The sequence below is a fragment of the Cynocephalus volans genome, chromosome 16 (genome assembly GCF_027409185.1).
Source record: "Cynocephalus volans isolate mCynVol1 chromosome 16, mCynVol1.pri, whole genome shotgun sequence".
Taxonomy (NCBI): Eukaryota; Metazoa; Chordata; class Mammalia; order Dermoptera; family Cynocephalidae; genus Cynocephalus; species Cynocephalus volans.
In genome coordinates, this window is record NC_084475.1 from 7797917 (window position 1) to 7821354 (window position 23438).

Below are 23438 nucleotides of genomic sequence, written 5' to 3' on the forward strand. Positions count from 1 at the left end.
AGCAAAAACCACGCTGAGCTTCCTTGTCTGTCCTCTTCCACCCCCCGCCATTGTAAAGTTTATTTCACCAGAATATTTCCTTCATATCTAACTGCTTAAGAACTTGGTTGTCCATCAATTAAATCTAGATGCTCAAAATAGCATCTGAGGGTCTTTATCAGTTACCCTTTTTCTCCAACCTCACCTCTCCCCAGCTCAGCCCCTCTGCATGACCTTGGCCTTTGCTGGAGGTGCATGCCTCATTTGAATACTTGCCCTCCAAGGCCTGGCTCAAAACTGGTCGCTGAACCCTCTGCAAAGTTCCAAGTCCACCAAGATGCTCAGTGATAGGTGGTCCCCTTCTCCCCCTCCTCTCCAAAAAGTTTCTTTCAATAAACCTCACCCCGCCCCCATCTGCTGCTTCTAGTGTGTTCATTTTCAATCAGTTCTCAGGCACTTTTATCAGTGGTCACTTGCTAATAGGTGGTTTTAAATCTGTTCTCCTTTTAACCTGCGCCTGTATGCTAAGAGCTCTCGGGCCTCTGAAGGAGGCACCTTATTGCATATTTTTTGGACACCTTCATGTGTGCTCCTACCCCATCCTCCCAGGTCCTGGTTGAGCTTGCCACCAGAAGCTCTGCATGGGCTCAGCGGGAGGGCACTTGTCAGAGGCGGGCAAGAGGACTGCCAGTACCATTGCCAGGGTCAGAGAAAGCCTTCAGCAAAAGACTACCTAATGCCCCTAACAACCTCTTCTGCCTGCGCCCTTCCCCGCCTGGGAGACTCCCCTGCACTGGGAGAGGAGACTGCCCCTCAGTACTGGGAGGGGTCCGAGAGGTGCCGAGACCACTGACCACTGGGACATGAGCAGAAGCTCCTCAGAAAAACCTTCAGGCCCTGGACGCCCACCCCGCCCCGCCCCTCCCGGCCCCCTGGTATTCAGGGCCCCGCCCCTGTCCCATCGAGGATTTGCCCCCAGCCCGGCGGACCCCGCCCGGCCGCCGGCGCGCGGCCTCTTTCAGCACCGCGGCGCGGACAGCTCCCGGGAGGTGCGGAGGGGAGGAGGCGCGGGAGCTGCGGGCCGGGGAGGGCCGGGGAGGGCCGGGCAGGGCAGACGCCGGCGGGCGGGCGGGGCACGGAGACCGGCCGCCCTCCCCGGGGGCGGCGCCCACCCGGAGCCCGACGCCGCTGAGCCCGAGGACAGGCGGAGACGCAGTGAGCCGGGGGCGCTGGTGGCTCCGGGCAGGGTCCCACCGCCGAAAGATGCCAGTCCGCAGGGGCCACGTCGCGCCCCAAAACACTTACCTGGACACCATCATCCGCAAGTTCGAGGGCCAGAGTGAGTGTTTGTGTTGGGGCAGGGGACAATCTGCAGTCCCGTTTGGGTGGCAGGAGGGGCTGGACCCTTTACTAACGTCTAATGGGGCATGGGCGGGGAGCGGGGAGCCGGATGCTGAAGGCAGAATCCTTTGCTTTGATGTCCCGATGATGTTCTCCTCCAACCCCTCTTGCCTCAAATGTCGTCGCTTCTGGAGCAGGAGGGGCAAAAAGCAGCCTCTCCCTCCTCCCCACACAGCTGTTTTCTAGGCGACCCAAGCCCTGACCTCCCTTCTAGTCGCTGCCCTGCTCCCCACCCATTCCCTGCCTTCCTCCGGAGGTTTCCTGGACTCCCTCCTTTCACCTCCTGGCCCTGGCCACCCCAGTCTTCCCAGGAGCTCTCCCAGGCCTGACCCCATCTGGTCACGTCCCTGTTCCTGCATCTAAACCTCCCTCCCTGCCCCAAGAGACTCTACTATCTTTCTCTCCATTGCCCAGTCCTGGCTGCCATGGTCTTCCCTCTTCCCTCCTCCCACCTCTCACCCCAGGTCGTAAGTTCCTGATCGCCAATGCTCAGATGGAGAACTGCGCCATCATTTACTGCAACGACGGCTTCTGCGAACTCTTCGGCTACTCCCGAGTGGAGGTGATGCAGAGACCGTGCACCTGCGACTTCCTCACAGGCCCCAACACCCCGAGCAGTGCGATGTCCCGCCTGGCACAGGCCTTGCTGGGGGCCGAGGAGTGCAAGGTGGACATCCTCTACTACCGCAAGGATGGTGAGGCGCGCTCAGGCCAGAGGTTCTGTTGGGCACGCATGAGTGGCTTGTCCAGCTAGAGTGGCCTTGGGGAGGGCATTAAGGGAACCAGGGAACAAAGGGCCTGGACATAACCTGTCTGCTCTCTGGGCCTCAGTTTCCTCATCTGTAGGAGGAAGCAGCAATGGGCATTGTATGTGATGCCTTCTGAGGTCCTTTTCAGAGGTGAGGGACCAGGCTGTGCCACCTACTCGTCCTGGCCTGGGGCAGAGCCTCCTGCTCCACCATCCCTCCCCCATGTCCCCTGTCTCTTGGCTATCCACTCTGTCACTGTCAGCCCCAGCTGTCAGGCAGCTGGGACGGAAATTAACCTTCCCTCATCTCCGTCTGCTCTGGGGATTAGGGGAGGAGTCACCCTCTCAAGGCCTCTGTGGCCAGGCAAGGCATCGGGACTGCTGGCTGGGAAAGAGGGGTGGGCCTGGCTCATCCAGTCCCAGCTCTTTGGGGAGATAGGGCCTGGAATGTGCCCAGACCAGGAGGCTTATCCAGATGGAGTTTGGGTTGTTAGTGCCAGCCTGAGCTTACTGCAAGCAGAACAGAAGCATAGGTCAGGGGCCGAGGACAAAGAATTCAGCAGCCCTTTGGGATCCTCCCCCCAGCACTGTGGGGTCCCCACTGGACATGGAGTACGGGGAGTGAGTGGGAACTAGGATCAGAGCCTGAAAGTCCCTTGGAAATCTCCTGGATCAATGGCCTCCCAACCTGGTTCTGCATCAGAATTCCTTGGGGCGTGTTTTCCAAAACACACCTGCCCTAGAGAGAGGCTGACTCAGAAAGTGTGAGATGAGGCCAAGCAGATGTATTTGGAAAAATCTCCCTGGCAGTCTGAGGTTCTGCCAAGTTGAGGAACCACAGGCTTAGATAAATCCCTTCGTTTCAAGGACATGGAAGAGACTTGCCCAAGATCCCACTCCTCAGGTCCAAACTGGTCTTGAGCTCAAGTTTCTGGATTCCCCCTTCAGAGATGTCTGTTCTGAGCAATCCCACAGGGGAGAAAGGACCCCAACTCCCTTTGTGCTTAGAGGCAGGACCTTTGGGGAAGAAAGCCCCCAAAAGAGGGAAGGCAGGCATGAGGGCCACCTGAGTGCAGATAAATGGCAGGTGCTTTTGGACTGGGACTGAGGGGTACTGAGAGCCCAAGTTCCAGGGGCTTGGGGTGTGTGCAGAACATGCATAAATGTGAATATGAGCATGTGTGTGTGTGTGTGTGTGTGCATACCTATGTGTGTGTTTACAGGCTTCTGGGGGGCTTCTTGGGCAGGTCCTGGCTGTTTGCTGCTGCCACCTGAGTGAGTAGCAGGTGGGAAGTAGAGCCGGCAGGGGTAGCTATTAGGGGACTGGGAAGAATCCGGATTAGTTTAGCAGTACTCACAGGGTTAATGAAGTCAGAATATTTTAAAAAGCTGTGACCTCACCTTCTCACATCATTTCAGGGAGGAGGTGACAGTCAAGGGAGTGAGAAGGGTCCTGGGGGAACAGGATGGGACAGGAGGAGATGAGAGGGGAAGCAACAGGTCCTTTCTGTCCCTCTCCTTGACCCCAGAGCTCTACCGGGGCCTCAGAGGGGTGAGGGCTGATCCCAGACTCCTAGGGATGTCAGATTAAGGCTGATGGGGCCCCTCAGCACCCTGCAAGGGGCGGAGGTCAAGGCCAGGCCTTGGCCCCCTTAGATCAGAACTCAAATCTTCAGAACCCTGCTGGGGTCCTTCAGCTATCAGAAGTGAACCTGGTCTCTAGGAAGCTGGCTCTGGGTGAAAATGGGAACTAACTCACACACCTGGTGCCCTATAAATCCCAGTGTGCTCCCATCCTGCCCTTGGCTCTTCCCTGTCCTGTTGCTCAAGTCTTTGACTACCTGGACCTTCCTGGAATTGGCCTGAAACCAGAAAAAGAAGCTTCCTGGCCTGCATTACCTTAAGGGAAGGATGTCACGCTCAGATAACTTTTCATCTTATGGTCCACTCTGACCACATGATCGCTTCTTTATCATAGCTACATACATCTTACAGTCCTGCCGGGGCATCTTAATGGTGATTTCTTCCCTCCTCAGGTCAATATGTCCTCTCCCTCCCACCTCCGACACCAGGGAGGTGGGAAGGGGTCCTGAACGGATCTCTAGCTGATTTATTTATAATCCTCTTTCCCTCTAAAGGGGGTAATCCACTGAAAATTCTCAAAGTCAAAGTGGAGGGTCTGTATTCTTTTATCTCCATATTGTGCAGCTGCATAAAGTTGGGCTCAAAGAGGCCAGAGCACTTGGCAAAAATTACTGCATGAGACAGAGCTCAGAACCCCCTGAGAAATTGGCTTTCCTCTACCTGCCTTGGCTAGGAAAAGGGAGAACCTCACAAATGAGGAGGAATGGGGACTGTCACAGGACTAGAACCAATAGTCTGGAGGGAAGGATGGAGAGCACTTGGAGCCCTCCACCCCTACCCCTGTCCCCCCTGGGTACCTGCCAACCCTGCCACCCTTTGCCAGGTCCTCTTCTCTGATGATCCCAAACCAGAGCACCCCCTAATCCCCAAGCCAGACTAGAGGAGGCCAGGGGCTTCTCCAGTCCTCAGCTCTGGATGAGGAGGACAGGGCACGGGGCCACTGTCTGTGTCTTCTGCATGCTCACTCATGAATGCCAGGGGGACCAAACTGGGAGGTGACACGGAGCAGCCACCCTCCCAGGGACGGCTTTTTGTAGCACCAGCTCCTCCCTGAAGGCTCACCACTCTGCGGGAAGGGGTGTGAGTGAAAAGATGGGGTGAAAGACAGCCAGGAGGCTGTGAGGAGAAGAGGACTAGGGCCAGAGTGGGGACTGGGTGTGAGGACGAGCACCTGAAGGAAGAGCACACACATTCGAGAGAGAAGAGCAGAGAGAAGTGGGCGTCCCAGGGACCAGACAAACCTGCTGCCCTTGGTCAGAGGTGGGTGCCAGGAGGAGCCCTGGAAGGGAGAAACAGACAGAGACTGTGACTCCTCCTCCAGGGACAGGGCAAGAGCATAGAACACTGCCATTTCTGGGCACAACCTAGGGCAATGCATGCACCCCCTCTGGTCACCCAGGCAGAGTTACTTGTGGGCTCTGAGCCGGTGTAAGCAAGGACAGCCTGGGGCAGGAGAGAGAATGCTCTGGACTTTCAAATTCTCACAGCCTCCTGTCTGCCTACCCCACCGGCAACAAGCGTGAGGGTGGGGCATGCGGGTCAGGCACCAATCCTCTCCATGCCCTTAGTGCTATGATGGGCTGGTCTTGTCCATTCCCAGCCACAGTTTTCCAACTGCATCAATTTTCCAATAGCATCAATTGGTGGGTGCAGCCACTTTCAGGACGGGTCTTGGCTGCCCCCTGCAGCCTGGAGAGTCTGGAGGCGCTGCCCCTCTGCCCAGCTCTGCCGCCTGTCAGGCCAAATCTTTGCAGTGCCAGAGAGATTAAGGATATAGTCTGGCTTTGGGGGCAGTGTCCTAGACTGCTGGCCAAGGAGTCTTCGTGGCTAGGTCCTAGTGTCCAAGCCTCACCATGTCGCAGGCTGACAAGAATGACAAGCTCTGGCCTGGGAGTCAGGGCTTATAGAACTGGAAGTCCAGGAGTGGGTCAAGCCAGGCCAGCGGACAGTCTCTCCTGGTGTAGATGTCTCCCCTGAACCTGGGCAGCAGCTGGCAGATGGCTGCCTGGTGTCTGGGAGTCAGAAATCTGATCCGAGAGACTCCTGCCCCAGGAGGAAAGTGGAAGGGAGGATGGGGACGGCTCACCTGCACCCCAGCTCTGATGGCTGTGAGGAGGGGCCAAGGGAAGTGAGCACAAATAGGAAGTCTGGGGAAGAGTGATTTTGGTGGTCTTCAAAGTAGCAATACCCCTACCAGCCCTGCTGCCTGTGTCTGCTCACGTTTACACACGTGTTTTCATTCACTCAGTCAACAAACCGGAGCCCCAAACCCTCAGTGAGTGCAGCTCTGCCTTCTGTTTTGCGTGGTCACCTGAGGCCCCTGTCCCTTAGGATCAGGCCCTTTGGGCCTGACACCCACTAGCAATTCAAGTTGAGGGACATAGGATTCCCATGGTCAGGAGGCTCTCAGGGAGCATGCCCACAGGCTGGGCTCTATGGGTATGCAGCATTTTAGCTGGTACTGTTCCATCCACCAGTGGGGCCTATGGTGAGACCCTGAAGCAGAGAGAGTGGGGCAGAGACTGTAGCCTGAGTGCCATAGTGGGGCTAACAGCTGGGTCTGGGCTGCCCAGAAAAGGGGAGAGAGTGGCAAGAGGGGACTGGCTTGCTGGCACGTGGCCCTCTCCCTCCTTCTCTGGCCCCCAGGCCATTGTCTTGCCTGTTCCTGGTCCTAGCCTCTGCCTTGGGACCCCGAACTCCTCCCAGATCCAGAGCAGCAACCTGGCCCTCACCCCAGTACCCTCCTCCCAGACAAGTCCCTTCCCTTTTCCAAGCTGTAGTGTGCTGAGAGCCCAGGGGTCCCTGCCTCCATCCCCTCCCAGCCCCAGTAAGTCAGTTTCTCAGAACCCCTGTCTCTTATCTGCAGGAGAGGGGTCTACGCCTGCCCCCCAAGGACCTCCTGAGGCCTGATGTGCCACCTGGCTCAGTGCCCAGCACTGAGTGTGTTCTCAATGAGTTCCTTCCAGCATCTGGGGCACAGGGCATCTTTGTGGGATGGAAATATAGGAGCTGAGCCTGGGGCCAGCCAGAGCTACACGGGGGTACAATGTCCGATCTCACCTCCCCATTTAATCCACCCCCATCTGCTCGGCTTTAATTACAGCAGAAGCAAACCTCGAAGCTAAGCTCTGAGCTGAGGGCCAAGCGTGGACTTGGGTCTGATGCTACATTATCTCCTAATGAGCAGCTTAGCTGCTCTCCCCACCTCTGCCCTGTGGGTGGACACCTGCTGGGCAGCCTCACCCACCCTCTGCCCAATAGCTCTGGTCACTGTGCAGACCTCTTCACCCAATGGCTGCTCTTAACTTGACCTTTACCCAGGCCCCTGCCATGCCTGGTCACTGCAGGAGGGGACCCCTTCAGGGACCACCCCCCATCCCCACTAATGGTGTTTGCAGCCTCCAGCCTCCGCTGCCTGGTGGACGTGGTGCCCGTGAAGAATGAGGACGGAGCTGTCATCATGTTTATCCTCAACTTCGAGGACCTGGCCCAGCTCCTGGCCAAGAGGAGCAGCCGCAGCCTGTCCCAGCGCCTGCTGTCCCAGAGCTTCCTGGGCTCTGGTGAGGCGGGTGCAGGTGACGGTGGGAGAGGTGAGGTGGGGGTAACAGGTGGAGCAGCTGGGCTTCTGCCCTGGCTGCTCTGACCCCGGCCCTGGTTTCAGAGGGCTCTCACAGCAGGCCGGGTGGACAGGGGCCTGGCACGGGCAGGGGCAAGTACAGGACCATCAGCCAGATCCCGCAGTTCACGCTCAACTTCGTGGAGTTCAACCTGGAGAAGCACCGCTCGAGCTCCTCCACGGAGATTGAGATCATCGCACCCCACAAGGTGGTAGAGCGAACACAGAACGTCACTGAGAAGGTCACCCAGGTGCGGGCCTGCACGACAGGGTGGGCAGGGCTGTGCCAGGCCTCCAGGGTCCCCTCCCAGGCCCTACACCTGGACTCTTCCGAGGCTTTGACCAGCAGAGAGATCCTGCTTGTCCAACTCCCTAGTGTCTAGTGGGAGCCCCAGGCCTCCTATCCTGCTGAGTCTGATTCTTCAGACCTAAAGACCTGCCCTCAGGCCATGGCCCTGATGACCAGCTCCTGGAGCCAGGAGAGTTCAGGGTCAGCAGGGCCTGTGAGTAGTGCCACCTCCTAGGCCTGGGAGGCCTGGAGGGTTGGGAGGACACAGGCCACTATGTAGGCCTGCTCCACCATGGGGCCTGCCCAAGGCTCAGGCAAGGAGATGCTAAGAGGGGATGTGTCAGGGCCACACAGAGAGGAGGAGAAGGGATGGTGGGAAGCCCCCAGTCCTGATCCTGCCCCTTGTCTTGGAGATGACAGCCGCCCCCCACCCCAACACACACACAGGATCCTCCTGCATGCCGGGCAGAGGTGGGGTGGGGTTGGCATCCCTTTCCCCTTGCAGTCCCTCCTTGGCCAGCCCAAGGCAAACTTTCCTGGGTCCTCTGTTTCAGCTAAACCCACTGTCCCTTCTCATGGGGCTTGACGGCCTGACAATTCCAGAGGGAAATGCAAAGAGCTCTGCCCAAGGCTCCAGTGACCAGGGTGCTGGTGTTGAATCTCTGTGTCACCTTGGTCAAGAGATTTCCCCCCTACTTCTGGCCCTAAGGGCTCTCATCTGGAGGAGAGAGTTGGATTAAATGGTCCCTGAGACCCACTTGACATAAAGGAGGCAGACGAAGCTATAGGCCATGGAGAGGGGCCTAGGCCAGGGCTGAGCAAGGGGGTGCAGAGCATGGGAGGAGCCCCCAGCTTCCCTGGGGCTGTCCCTTCATGGGGGGCCAGGGAGCAGCTCTTTTCCTCCCTGCCCCTTTTCATCTGAAGCCCTTTGAGGTCAGGCAGAGTGGCCCAATGGCCTGACCCTGGGAAGTCCCCCCGGCCGCTCACTCCAGGGCCTCTTAGGGTGGTGCTGCTGGTGGTGGCTGCCATGATGGGAGGCTGTTGGATTGGACAATTGACCTTGAAGACTGACAGGCCTGGCTGGGACCCATGGTACCTGCTCCCACCTAACCTGCCTTTCCTGTCCTGCTCCACCCCAGTCCCTTTTGACTTCACTACCCCACCACCACGTGGGTCCTAACTGGGGGGAAGTGCCAGACAGCTCAGAGGAGAGTGCTTGCCTGGCCAGAACAGGGAAGTCACGTTGGCCTTCTCCAGAACTCAAAGGGCCTAGAGGGCCCAGAAGGATTTCACGCTGGAGCCCCTATATCCTGATGGCACTGCAGCTCTGGGTGACACTGGGCAGGGTGGACTTTGCCATAGAAGGGCTCTCATGCTGGCCTTGGAGGCAGTGGGAGACAACGGAGTCAGTGTGGCGGGGAGATGGCTTCCCTGTCTGTGGGCCGTGAGGAGCTGAGGAACCCGGCACTCTCCTCTCAGCAGACTTGGAAACCACCCCCCGCCACCACTTCCCCACAGACAGGGCTAGGGGAGGTCCTGGCAGTGACATATGCTTGGTGTTTCATCTTGGTGGGTCCTGAGCAGCCCCGGGAAGGAGGGGGAGCAGCTCTGATGTCATGGGCACGAGGGCACAGCTCCTTTGGATCAGAGTTCAAGCATTCAGTGCCCTTTCAGTTTGCTGCAGTCAGAAGTCCATGTGCTGGGTGCACAGGGATGAGTGGCCTGGCAAGGAAATTGAGGCTCACCAAGCTTATAGTGCGGTGGACAGTGAGGTCAGGGGTATACCCAGGGGCAGGGAGAAAATTGAAAAAGAGGGTCCTGGTTGATATACAGTCAGAGGGAGCTTCCTGGAGAGGGGAAGGATGATCCGAGGCCTGAAGGCTGAGCAGGAGGTCATTGCAGCATGGGGACGCTGTGACTCCTGCCAAGAGTTTGGATGTCAGATCAAGGACACTCTGATTGAAACCAGCCCTTTGATGTGATCCCATCTGTTCAGTGATCTGGTTTGCAAAGTCACAACCTTACATTGCAGATTTTCTTATCAGAACCATCCACCAGACCCCATCAGTGGGACACCCCTCGGGCTCTATCCTTGTTGGAGCAGGGTCTGACCCAGGATAAGGGAGCAGGAGGCTGGAGGAGGAATTACCGTGTAGAGTAGCATGTGCCATCTAGATACAAATAGTTCAGTCACAACAACCGCATGAAGTCTGTTGCCCTTTGTTATCCCATTTTGCAGATGAGGTAACTGAGGCTCACAGAGGTTATAAAACTTTCCCCAAGGCATGCATATAGCAAATATCAGATCTGGGATGCAGCCTGGGAACACTGGCCTCAAAACCCATGCCCTTCCTAATGCCCCAGCTGTTTCTCCTGTTGGCAGCTGGACAGAGCCTAGCACGTTGCGCTGGGCCCTAGTGGTCCTGTGTTGGCCATAATCTTGGAGGCAGGGGTGGGAGGGACAAAGGGCAGGGGCTCAGCTGAATGTAATGATTCAAAAGCCGCATTTGACATGTGTGAAGAAGTGGGGGGCCCCTTGGTGCCCAGGACCTGTCAAGGATCCAGATTGGCTACCACAACCCCAAATTTGACTCTTTCCGTGGAAGGTTCTGAGAGTTGACCCAAGGAGGACCCTCACTAGTCCAGCCTCCCCAGGATCCTCAGGAATAAGGAGGCTATTTTGGGGATGAACTGTCCCCATCAGGAACCCCAACCACAGGGGGCCTCCCAAGCCTATCAGAGAGGATTGGCCCACCTAGCTACCCCCTCAATCTGGGCTCTTCTCTGGAACATGTCCACAGATGACCCCGGGCCTGGCCTTCTCCTGCCCTGTCTCCACCCATTCCAGGATGGCCTGTTTCTGTGGGAGATTATAAGCTTCAAACTTGTGATCAACATGGGACAGAGCTGCACCCTTCCTCCTGTACCCCACTTCCTCTCTCGGCACTTCCTCCCTCAGGAACTTAACTCCACTTACATCCCCCCATCCATCCTTCCCTCTTCCCTTCTGCCCTTCACAGCCTTGTCCTCACCCTCTCCCACCTATCCCTTCCTAGGCCTCACCCGCCCTAGACCTGTGTCACCAGTAGTGGCCACCCCCCACTGACCACCCATGCCCCACCCCCAGGTCCTGTCCCTGGGAGCAGACGTGCTGCCAGAGTACAAGCTGCAGGCGCCGCGCATCCACCGTGGGACCATCCTGCACTACAGCCCCTTCAAGGCCGTGTGGGACTGGCTCATCCTGCTGCTCGTCATCTACACGGCTGTCTTCACGCCCTACTCAGCCGCCTTCCTGCTCAGCAACCAGGACCAGTCACAGCGTGGGGCCTGCGGCTACACCTGCAGTCCACTCACCGTGGTGGATCTCATCGTAGACATTATGTTTGTCGTGGACATTGTCATCAATTTCCGCACTACCTATGTCAACACCAATGACGAGGTGGTCAGCCACCCCCGCCGCATCGCTGTCCACTACTTCAAGGGCTGGTTCCTCATTGACATGGTGGCTGCCATCCCCTTCGACCTGCTCATCTTCCGCACTGGCTCTGATGAGGTGAGCAAACCCCACTCAGGCCAGGAGCCATGGCTGTCCCCTGTACCCTAGCCCTGAGGCCTCCCTGCCTCACAGCCCTGGGTGCAGAGAGTACCTAGGATTGGGCACATTTGCCAAAGCAGGTGGAGGTGGGAAGAGGGACTCAGACATCTGTCATCTCCCAGCCCTGGAGAAGGACCAGCTGAGGCTATGCCCCCAGCCTGGATGCCATCCCTCTGCCCCATCTCTCTGAGCAGGCCCAGGTGAGAAGAGCAGGCTGCCAGCAGAATTCTGCCCCTTCTGGGACAGGATCCTGTAGTCCCAGCCCCTCAGGGAGACTTCTAAACCACACTCACCCTGGACTTAAAAAGGGAATCGACAGGCTGTTGCCCCAATGTGTCCTGACCCCCTTCCTGCTCCCCAGCCTCTTTACTATGCCCACTCTGCTTCTCATAGGTGACGTGAGAGCATTTTCAAGCTCCTCTCATAGCTTCTAGCCCCAGTTTGTCCTCCTGCCCCGTCTTCTCAGGGTCAGCTTTCCACTCAAATCAACTCTGCCTTCTGGGTCCCAGTCACACCCCCAATCAGCCCAGCCTGTCCAGAGGGGACTCCCAAGCCCCCTTGCTCCCACCCCCAGCAAACCCATCCTGAGTTGTCTGCCCTCCTCTCCATCCCCCTACCCCTGCTTGGACACTGAGTGGCTTTCTTACTCACTTCTGCCCCAGCCCCACACCTGCTAGCCTCCCTTCCTCCACACAGCAGTCAAAGCGGTTTCAGATAATTTCCCTGACCCTGTCACTGCCCCCTCAGAACCTGCAATGGTTCCCCAAGGCCTACGGAATAAGAGCCAAGGCATTTACAGACCCTGAGACCCACAGAGCAGCCCCCGTCCCCCTTCCCGGGCTCCTTTCTCACTGCTCTGCCATCTCCCACTCTATGCTCTAGGCTGCGGTGCCACGCTTAGTTTCCCACATGGGCTGTGCCACTTCACACCTCCACGCCCCTGCTCGTGCTGCTCCCTGTGCCAGGGATGCCCTTTCCCTCTCCCTCCTGTCTGCCTAGAGACTGTGCCTGGTCTCTCAAGACTCAGCTCATGTGTCACCTCCTCTATGAAGCCTCCCCTGACCTGCCTCTGCAGACTTGACCTCCCCTTCCTCCGTGCTCCCGCTGGACTTTTGTCCTAGCAACAAGAACACCATTTTGAGTTTTAGGCTGAGAGCTCCTTGAGGGCCCACACGATGCCCCACTGCCAAGTGCCTGGCCCAGAGCAGGTTCTCCGTAAGTGTTTGTTGATCACTGTGTGATCATATGCACAAGTGAACAAATGCAGGCCTGAGTGCACCCTTTCAAGGGCTGACCTCCTAGTGTCCTTTCCCTGCTCCTCTAGACCACAACCCTGATTGGGCTGCTGAAGACAGCACGGCTGCTGCGGCTGGTGCGTGTAGCACGGAAGCTGGACCGCTACTCTGAGTACGGGGCGGCTGTGCTCTTCCTGCTCATGTGCACCTTTGCGCTCATTGCGCACTGGCTGGCCTGCATCTGGTACGCCATCGGCAATGTGGAGCGGCCCTACCTGGAACCCAAGATCGGCTGGCTGGACAGCCTGGGCGTGCAGCTCGGCAAGCGCTACAATGGTAGTGACCCAGCCTCAGGCCCCTCGGTGCAGGACAAGTACGTCACGGCCCTCTACTTCACCTTCAGCAGCCTCACCAGCGTGGGCTTCGGCAACGTCTCACCCAACACCAACTCTGAGAAGGTCTTCTCTATCTGCGTCATGCTCATTGGCTGTGAGTGCAAGGTCATGCCAGGGGTCTTACCCATACAATTCTATTTTGAGTTTTGTAATGGGATACAGCATAACATACAGTCCCATTGCATGCGGTATGCTGATCTGAAGTATGCAGCACAAAGAATTTTTGCATATGTGTACATCAGTTATACACAGAATCTAACTCCCACACAGCTCTCACTATAAGCCAGGCACCAGGACCGGCTACCTCGTTTGCTGGGCCCAGTGCAAAATGAAAATGTAGAGCCCCTCGTTAAAAAATTATTAAGAATTTCAAGACAGTGATAGCAGAGCATTAAAGCAAATGTTCTTGACACAGGCCAAGTGGACTGTGCAGGCTGCATGCCCATGAGGCCGGCCCTGCCAAACACTGCTTTAAAAGCTTCACAGAAGCCCACATTTCATTCCCTTATGAGCCCAATTTACAGAGCAGGAACCAAAGGTCCTAACTTGCCAGAGGGCACACAGCTAGGAAGTCCCCAATCCCAATCCCAGTCCAGATGGCCAGCTCCTCCTGGGCAGTGTTGCTCTCAGTCCCTGCACTGAGCCTCCTGCCTCCCAAGACACCTGGTTTAGGAACACAAGAGGCAGTGTGGAATTTTACACGTAGATTAAATTCTCACGTTCAGAGTATTTAGAGATGTGAAAGCCCAGAAAAACAAAAACAACAAGAAATAAATGGGTGAAAACAAGAGACCAAGAATATTCTCCTAATTGTATTTTTACAACTTGAAAACAAACTTGAACTAAAAAAAAAAAAAAAAAAAAATCCCATTGCCCTAGTTCTTTGTTTGCAGGAGTTTGGCCTCTGGGCTCAGGAAAATGCCAAGAGGCACAGGGCAGTGGGAGGAAGGCAGGAAGCCCAGGGGACTTTGTCCCGTATGTGCCCTGCCACTGCCCTGGGCACTTCTGGCTTCTCCCTGGACAGAGAGGTCCCTCACCAAGAGGCTCCCAGGGGGAAGGAGGCCTGGAGCAGGCCTTGGGGTGGTGCGGCCTGGTAGGGATGGCGTGGGGCTCACCGCCCGGCCCCGCCCCAGCCCTCATGTACGCCAGCATCTTCGGCAACGTGTCGGCCATCATCCAGCGCCTGTACTCGGGCACCGCGCGCTACCACACGCAGATGCTGCGCGTCAAGGAGTTCATCCGCTTCCACCAGATCCCCAACCCGCTGCGGCAGCGCCTCGAAGATTACTTCCAGCACGCCTGGTCCTACACCAACGGCATCGACATGAACGCGGTGAGCCCCTGCCGCTCTGTGGGCAGCGGGTAACGCCCTGGGCACCCCCGGAGCCCTCCCCACCCGCTCCCCCACCCCACCCCACCCCCGGCCGCGCCCCGCTGGACTCGGCCGCCCGCCTCGCAGGTGCTGAAGGGCTTCCCCGAGTGCCTGCAGGCCGACATCTGCATGCACCTGCACCGCGCGCTGCTGCAGCACTGCCCGGCCTTCAGCGGCGCCAGCAAGGGCTGCCTGCGCGCGCTGGCCGTCAAGTTCAAGACCACGCACGCGCCGCCTGGGGACACGCTGGTGCACCTCGGCGACGTGCTCTCCACGCTCTACTTCATCTCCCGCGGCTCCATCGAGATTCTGCGCGACGACGTGGTCGTGGCCATTCTAGGTGGGTCAGGCAGGGTGGACCGGGCTCGTATTGAGGGATTGGGGGTGGGGAGGGCTGGAGATGCCCTGCCTGGACCATCCTCTTGCCAGTGAGGATCGCTGCACCTTTTACTGACCAGCCATATGCTGAGCATGTGCCACGGAGAACTTTCCCTCCAGCTCACTGAATCCTTAAACAAACCCTCTGCCATAATGGGCGTGCGTCTGCCCATTTTCCTGCTGTGGCCAAACAGGGATTTCAGGGCTGTGTGTCTGACTCAGAGGTCCAGGCGGGCTCTTTCCTACCTTCTAACACTCTTGTGGAGTTCAGGGTGACAGTCCAAGGATCTATCTTGAGTGGAGGGGGGTGCCCTGACTGGGTACCCCAGTTTCATTCAGTGCAGCTGCAGGGATAGCTGGACTCTTTGGAGGAAGTATGTGGGCACTGAGCAGGTGTACAGCCTTGGGTCACAAGCAGCCTCTGCCAAGTACCTGCTGTGTGACCTTGGGCAAGTCACTTTACCTCTCTAAGCATTACAGAGTCCTCTCCTCGATTCTCAGCCTTACTCTCCTCGGTCTCTGTGACCTGGTTTTCCTCCACCCCCTCTAGACAGGTCTCCCTCAGACTCCTTTGCCCACTCCTCTCCCTCTGGCCTGCCCTTGGTCGGTGGTGACCACGTGCTGGTGCTCTGCTCTCTTCTCCTCACCCTACACCCTCACTGGGGCCAGCTCCTTGCTCCCACAGCCTCAGCCTCCACCTGTGCCACAAGGACCCCCAGAGCTCAGTTCGGGCCCCAATCTCTTCTTAGACAGAAGTACTCCATTTCTTCCTGATATTCCATAGGCAGACCAAACTTGACATATCCCAACCCGAAACCGTCACCTTCCCTCAAAAGCAGCTCCTTCCAGCATCCCCATCCCTGGGCACTACACACCATCACCTGGGCTGGAGTCAGCCAAGGGAGCGTCCTTCTCCCTTTCTGCCCTGCCGCCCAGCATCCATCCAGTCAGCTGCAGAACCCTTCTCTGTTTCCCTCATTGATACGTCTCTGTCCCACACTGTCTCCCTGCCCCTGTCTGGCTCTAGCCCTCATCATGTCCTTCCCGGGCAGGTGTCAGAAGCTCCTTTCCCGCAGCCCTGCATCTGGTCTACTTCCATGATCCAATCTTCCACCTCCTGCCGGTGACCTGAAGTTCACATCTGTGCATACTCCTCTTCTGCTCAAAATCCTTTGATGGCTTCCCATGATCCATGGGACAAATGTAAACCCCTGTGTGTGGCCTGCACAGTTCTCCCTGATTAGTCCATTTTCTGTAACGGAGTACCTGAAACCAGATCATTTGTAAAGAAACAGAATTTATTTCTTACAGTTTTGGAGGCTGGGAAGTCCAAGGTCCAGTGAACATATCTATTGAGGGTCTTCTTGGTGGGAACTCTACAGAGTCCCATGGTGATGCAGGGTACCACATGGCAAAGCCTGGGTGAGAGTGCTTGTTAATGTGCTCACTTGCTGTCCTTAGAAAGCCACCAGTTCACCCCCATGATAACTCATTAAATCATTAACCCATTACTCCGTGAATGGATTAATACATTTATGAGAGCATAGTCCTTATGATCCAATCACCTCCTAAAAGTCCCACCTTTCAAATACCATATTGGCAATTAAGTTTCTACATAAGCTTTAGAGGGGACAAACATTCAGACCATAGCACTCCCCAGTCTGGCCACCCTAAATCATGCCACCCTTCCTTGGTACTTCATGCTCCAGCCATACAAACTCTTTATAGTTCTCTAAATCTGCCCATCTCTGTCATACCTCTGTGACTTTGCACGTGCAGCCACTCTGTTTGGAGTGCCCCACCCTGCACCTCTGTTTGACAGGCCCCAGTCACCCTTCAAGTCTGGCTTAAACACAGGCTCCTCTAGGAGACCTTCTCTCCCTCCCAGCCTACCTTGGAAGTGCCATCCACGTGGGAGGGATAATAATTATTAATAATTAAGAAGCTAGTCCAATTTGAGGTTCAGTTAGAGACATGAAATCCTCTCATTTTGTCCTGAGTATAAATAGACATTAGCTCATAATCCTTCATCTACTGGAAAACCATCACGTATAATGCTGCCCAGATTTCAGGCTTCAGGCTTTCAGGGGTGACCCTGGCAAGTCCCTTTGCTCTCTATCCCTCAGTCCCCACCTCTGTGAATGACCTCTGATCATGCTGTCTTGGGGAGCATGTTCTGGCCTCCATCCATCCCTCTGTCTGTGCTAAGCCATCAGTGCTCCTTGTGCAGTGTTGCCAGGCTGAGGGGGCTGCACTTTCCCTTGGGGGGCAGGAGTCAAAACAATCATGGTCCATGGCACCCCGGCTCTAGGTTCTCCAGTCCCCAACCCTGACTGAGCAGTACTGGCCACATGCTGTTTCTTCTGCCCAGATTGCCTTTCTCCTGGAGGCCCAGTTCTCCTTGAGTCTCTTGACACAGCCTCCATTTCACTTCCTCTGTAAGCCCCCCACTCCCTGCCCCAACCACCCTGGCAGAAGGAGGCCCTCCCTCCTCCATGGCCCCATATCTCCTGGTTCTCCCCTGTTCTATAGATCATGCTGTAAACTTGTTGGCTGCTCATATGCCTATCTTGCAGGGATCTGGGGGGCTCCTTGTGGGTAGAATAGCATCTTATTCATGTTTTCTATCCTGTGGTTAACACAGCACCTGGCACCAGGAGGGCCCAATATCCTGGCTACACACCCTGAGTATCCACCCACATCTACCCCGTGACATCCGTCTTCCCAGTGCCCTCCACTGAAATAGTGTGGTACCTCTGGCTTTTCAAGGCACTTTTCTTCTTCTTCTTCTTCTTCTTTTTTGGTGGCTGGCTGGTACAAGGATCCAAACCCTTGACCTTAGTGTCATAACACCACACTCTAATCAACTATGCTAACTGGCTGGCCTTTGAGGCACTTTCTCAAAGATCACCTTATCTGCTTCTCTGAACAGCCCAGTAGGGTAGGCAAGACAGATAGGGTGATACCCATTTTAGAGGTGAAAACACTGAGATCCAGAGAGAGGGAGTGACTTCCCCAGGCTTCCCCTGCCAGGGCCATGCTGGTTACCTGGCTCCACAATGAGGAATGGGAAGACAAAGAGATAGAGGCCTCAGGCCCTGCCCTAGGGGAGCCAGGTGTTCCTGGCCCTGGGTTCCCTGTACCCTGCTTCAAAAGCAGGCTGAAAAGTGCAGGAAGAGGTTGAGCAGGGAGACTTTAGTGTCCCTTCCTGCCTACTGTCTCCTGGGTGGGAATGGGGACAGTGCCAAAGAATGTGGGCAAAGGAGGGGGGATTTGATGTGGAGGATGGTTCTGAGGGGCCTGGACCCACATGCTGGGGACAGGAGTGGCTCTGAATGGATCTCTGTGGAGCTCAGAGGACAGGGGGAGGGTACACTCCCCCCACCTTGCCTCCTTTCCTGCAGCCAGCACATCCAGTCCTGTCCCCAGAGCTTGATCCTGAGCACCAGACCCCAGCCTGACAGGGTCCTAGGGGGATTGGGGGGTAGTTCGTGGTCAAGGAACCCTTAGGGAGGTTCCTCATAAGGGAACTTGGAGCCAGACCCTGGAGGAACCCCAACCCTTCTGGCTGGCAGGGAAGAATGACATCTTTGGGGAGCCTGTTAGCCTTCACGCCCGGCCGGGCAAGTCCAGTGCAGATGTGCGGGCTCTGACCTACTGCGACCTGCACAAGATCCAGCGGGCAGACCTGCTGGAGGTGCTGGACATGTACCCTACCTTCGCGGACAGCTTCTGGAGTAAGCTGGAGGTCACCTTCAACCTGCGGGACGTGAGTCTGGGCTGGGCGGGCCAGGGTGGGTGGTGGTTCTCAGCCAGCTAGTATGGTAACCACAGGCAGCCTGCGGAAGGCATGGCCTAGCCTGCTGCTAGGTCTGCCCTCTGCAGCCGTTCCAGCCCTAAGGGGTCCCATCTGGTCCCCACCCTTTTTCCCACCCCATCCTGCATCCTTGGCCGTAATTTCTTCTAGGCCTACCACAGCCAACATAATGCTAAGTATGATGATAACTACCATTTATTGGCTAGCTGTCTATGTGCTAAGTGCTGGGCTTCTTTTATGTGATCTCATTTAGTTCTCTCCTTGCAAATGGTGTTATGGTCCCCATTTTTCAGATGAGGAAACTCACAGTCAGAGAGGATAAATAAATTGGCCAAAGCCATATAGCTAGTAAATGGCAGAACCAAAATGTGAATTCAAGTTCATCTGACTCCAAAGCCAGGATTTCCCCAGTATTGTCCCAAGCTGAAAAGGAGGGTGTATGCCATCCAGAGGGCTCACGGTGCCAGGCACGGGGGTGTAAAGAAGTGATAAAGCTGTCTCTTCTCTCAAGCTTATCACTCAGTGGAGGAGATTAAAACAACTTAGGAAAAATAAAGAGTTGCACCATCAAATGACCAAAGAAGTCACAAGGGTGTGCAGGAGAGACCGAATTTTTGCAGAGCTCAAGCTTGCCAAGGAGTGGGGCAGCCAGTACAGACTCTGGGAGTGCCAGAAGCAGCTTCATGCAGGAGAGGGTCTGGAATCAGCTAGTGGGAAGGAGGGGAGGGTGTGCCTGGCAGGGAACATTGGCCAAGGCAGGGCACAGAGCCTCGGCACCTCCCTTCCCTGTCACCCCCACCCTCAGTCTCAGCTTCTGGAGGGTAGTGCTGAGGCAGGTTTTCTTGCTGCGGACAACCCTCCCCATGCTGTCCCCTCTGCTACTCTCCCCCTCCCCTAGTCTTTCCCCTTCCCACCTGATCTGCACAGGAAACATCTAGTAGGGACCCTGCCCTGGGGTGACCCAGCTTCTGGGAGGCATCAGGGGGACCAAGTGCTCATCCAAGTGTCCTAGATGGACACCAGGGCAGGAGGGATGTGGTCTCTGTAGCCTGGGACATCTGCAGCCCCCAGGTGCCCCCATCTCATGATAACAGGAGGGGGGCTGCCAAGAACACTGCTGAGGGCAACTCCTGAGTGGATCAGGGGTTCCAGACCCAGCCTCCTCAGATCTAACTCCCCACTGGCCCATGCTGAGGGAGGGGGCACCAGGGCATTCAGGAAAGGGGGGACTGGACGAGCAACTCTTCTGCCTTCCACCCCAAATCTGGCTGCTCAAGGCACCTTCTCCCAAGACCTCCACATGGCTGCCCAGTTCAAAGTCAAGGTCATTGTCTCCAAGCCTCTGTTCACCTGCCTGCCCAACGTCACAGGAGAGAACCTGCAGGAAGCTGCCCAGAGCATTGCTGGTGTGCCCGGCCACCTGTCACCATTTTCTTACCTAGTTGTGACAAAGGCTGCGGGGGGGGAGAGGGGGGAGGCAGGGAAGAACAAAGAGGCTCCAGACCAGCTTTGGTCTCTGTTACCCTGTTACTTGATGCTCTTGTTCCCTACAAGGCAGACGGGGGTCTCCAGTCATCACCCCAACAGGCTCCAGGCAGCCAAGATCATCAGGGCTTCTTCCTCAATGACAACCAGTCAGGTGAGCAAAGCCAGCCCTTGCTCACACCAGTGTCTTCCCAGCCCCACCCCACAGGCCCTGCCCAGCCTGTGTCCCTGCTTGTGTCCTTTCCATCCTGCCTCCCTTTGGAAGAGGCCTTCCTAGCCCTTCCATGAGTAGAGAGGGCTCCCTCCCCTCCCTAGGCTCAGGGCTGGAGGGCTTTGCCTGCTTCCTCCCCAATCTCCCAACTCTAATGGCCTGTGTCCTCTGAGCCAGAAAGTGAGGGCTTGGAATGCTGCCCCCAGGGGTGGATATCAGCCAGCCCCCTGGGTTTTACACCAAGGCATCAGGGGACCCACTGGGCTGCAGCTCTCTGGGCAGTGAGACCAGGGCTAGAAGTCCCCACTCTGCCAGCTTCCCTCCAAGCTGGTCCCCAGCTCCCCTCCCAGGGCTACAGCTTCCTGGGTCCTGGAAGCCAGACCTCCATGGGGGCAGGACCTCATGCTTCAGGGCACCCAGGTAAGGAGAACCACTCCCTACACCCTGTGTTCCCATGGCAGGTAGGGGGAGGGATATGGGCTGTGCTGGGAAGGGACAGGCCTGTGGAACCAGCTAGATTGAGTTCAGGCTGCTCTTTCCCTCCTTCAGGTACAGCCCCTTCCCTGAGCATCTCAGGTACATCTGGCCTCTGGCCTGAGTTGCTGCAGCAAATGCCCCCAAAGCACAGCCCCCTGAACCCTCAAAGAGACCCAGACTGCTGGCGTCAGGAGCTAGGTTCCAGGCTGGAGCAGCTCCAGACCCAGGTGAACAGGTGAGTGTCTTGCGGGCCAGGGCTGGGGGCAGCTGCAGAGGGCAGACCTAGCAGTGGGCTAGGCACGAGTGCCCCCTCCTGGTGGCTCCAAGACATCACTGATGTGGTGGTGCCTGGTGGGTTTTAGAATGGCGGGCCCATTTTCTGCAGGTCTCCGTAGTCCTATGTCATTAAGCACAATTCCTTGGATGGCTTCCCCCAGTAAACATGCCAACACAGCTTCTTGGGGGAGGGGTACAACCACGTGCAGAAATAAATTCCATGGGCCCTTGGAAAGGGATTGTGGCCCGTGGATGGCAGGACTGTGGTGGCAGAGTAGGGGCTTAGGGACAGAACAGTCCTGGGTTCAAATTCTAGCTCAGTAACCAGCAGTTACTTAACCGCTCCAAGCCTCAAGTTGCCCTGCTGTGAAATGGGGATGATTAGAATACCCATGTAAAAGCATTGTTAGGAGGACTGAATGATGTGTGCTTGGCACCTGGTCACTGGTGTTATCAGGGTCAGGGATGTGCTAAGGGCAATTTGGGTAGGGGTTGTGGATGCCAATAGGGAGATACCTTCAGTAGGCCCCAGGCTGCCATTCCATTTGGCAGGATCAGCATGCAGGCTGCAAAATTGAGAGCTGCCCTGAGGACCTGAACTGCTCTCGCCAACCCTGACCCTGACCATGGTGTTCTGTCTTGCAGGCTGGAGTCTCGCATGTCCTCAGACCTCAGCCGCATCCTGCAGCTGCTTCAGCAGCCGGTGCCCCAGTGCCACCCCAGCTACACTCTGGAAGCCCCTGCCTCCAACGACCTGGGCTTGTTTCCTACTGCCTCAGAGACTCAGAGTCCAGGGCCCAGGCTGCCCCCTGCACAGGTGAGAGGTGAGGGAAGCCTTAGAGCCTTACTTGGAGGCAGCCTGTATGTCTTCCCCATCCCCAACTTGGTCTCAGTGTGGCATTAGGCCCAGAGTCTCTATGGCTCCAGAGCAGGCGTCGCTTCTGCTGTCCTCCTTTATGATTTGAGTCATAACAGGGCAGCCTGGACAGGGTGGTGGCAAAGCCCAGATTGTGACCACAGACCCCAAAGCGGGTGCAATGGCAACAGGACATGAGGTGTGGGAAGAGCAGGTACAGCTATTGCCCATTCCCATCCCTGAAGTCAGGGTAGATCAACCTCCAGCCTGGCTTGGGGGACTCCCCACACTGCGTGCGTCCCTCTTTTTTGCCCTTCCCAGACCCCAAGCTATGGTGACTTGGACAAATATACACCGAAGAACAGGAATTCCTCCTCCAGGATGCCTCACCCTATCATGGCAATGGACAAAACTCTGACACCTTCCTCAGAACAGGAGAAGCCTGAGGGGCTCCTGTCACCCCTGGTCTCACCTCTGCATCCCCTCGAGGTACAGGGACTGGTCTGTGGTCCCCGCTTCTTTTCCCTCCCTGAACACCTTGGCACTATTCCCAAGCAACTGGAGTTCCAGAGACATGGTTCAGATCCTGGATATGCAAGGAGTTAGGGCCACTGAAACCCAAGATAAAAAACACCATGCAGGGATTGAAGGTGGGTGAGGTGAGAGTTAAGGATCTCGGGGAAGGCAGACAGCCCCCAAGACGGACCTCTGAAAACCATTCTGCTAGAGTAGTTACAAACTGCTGACCCACGTGACCTAGGATGGCAAAGGTGAAGAGGCTTGTGACCTTTCCCAGCCTCCTCTGGGACTCCATTTAGACAACAAGCCTGGTGGAGGGTGGGGGACCCTCAGGCATGGAAGTAACTTATAGGATGGAGGAATCATTGAAGAAAGGAGAATTTCTGATCTACGTGAGAGGCTTGCTCTGGGCTGCATGTGATCACCTCCCAGCTCAGGACCATCTGCCACCTCATGGCCCAGCATGTGGTCAGACCACCTGCAGAGAGCCTCCGACCCAGCTGGAGATGGAGGTGTCCTCTGTGGTGGACATGTTCGGGCACAGCTCTAGCCCTCAGCCCCTCCAGACCTGACAGGTCTGTGATGACTTTGGGTGCAGTTTCACACAGCCAATAAAGTCTGTACATTTCATGTTAGGCTGGGTGTGTAACTTATCTGAATGTCATCAGGTCCTTGACTGTGCAGTGGTGTTCTCCAAGACCTTCTCACAAGGAGTGGGAAGCTCAGCCTCCACCATATCCCATGTATTGGGGACCTGAAGGTGGCTCCACTGGGGCCCAGGAGCCCCTAGAGCCTGGGGCTGTTAGCCAGGCTGGGGTGAAGGGAAACAGAGGTGCTGGCTTGGTGTCCAAAGGGAACTGTGACAACAGCCAATGCTTCCATAGCATTCACCCTCTGCCAGATACCCTGTTGACTGCTCTGCAGATATTAGTTCATCTAATCCTCAAAATAACCTCAAAGCGTCAGCATTGTTATCTCCATTTTAAAGATTAGGATCAGTAGCAGAGAGAGAAACTAAGAAACTTATTGGAGCGTGAAGGATGAAGGGGACTTCTGGGGTGCGGTATTGTTCTGTCTCCTGATCCAGGTGCTGGTTACATGAGTGTTTTCAGGTTGTGAAAACATGTGCATTTGTATGTGTAAAT

The 23438-nt window shown here is 56.3% G+C and overlaps 1 protein-coding gene across 3 annotated transcripts; it reads left to right on the top strand.

Annotated features, from left to right (window-relative positions):
- Nucleotides 1–1242: 1242 nt before the first annotated feature.
- KCNH6 (potassium voltage-gated channel subfamily H member 6) lies at nucleotides 1243–22380 on the top strand. Of its 3 annotated transcripts, none has more exons than XM_063081067.1 (14): nucleotides 1243–1318; nucleotides 1845–2075; nucleotides 7171–7332; nucleotides 7434–7639; nucleotides 10805–11230; nucleotides 12597–12996; nucleotides 14036–14235; nucleotides 14362–14614; nucleotides 18228–18421; nucleotides 20024–20114; nucleotides 20484–20585; nucleotides 20715–20877; nucleotides 21564–21735; nucleotides 22096–22380. In XM_063081067.1, exons 1-14 carry the CDS (start codon nucleotides 1243–1245, stop codon nucleotides 22378–22380), a joined length of 2961 nt encoding a protein of 986 aa, XP_062937137.1. The 3 variants fall into 3 exon arrangements, with proteins under 3 accessions (XP_062937137.1, XP_062937139.1, XP_062937138.1); XM_063081069.1 differs by lacking the exon at nucleotides 20484–20585 and having other exon boundaries at nucleotides 12597–12751; nucleotides 12911–12996; nucleotides 20024–20108; XM_063081068.1 differs by lacking the exon at nucleotides 20484–20585 and having other exon boundaries at nucleotides 20024–20108.
- Nucleotides 22381–23438: the final 1058 nt, after the last annotated feature.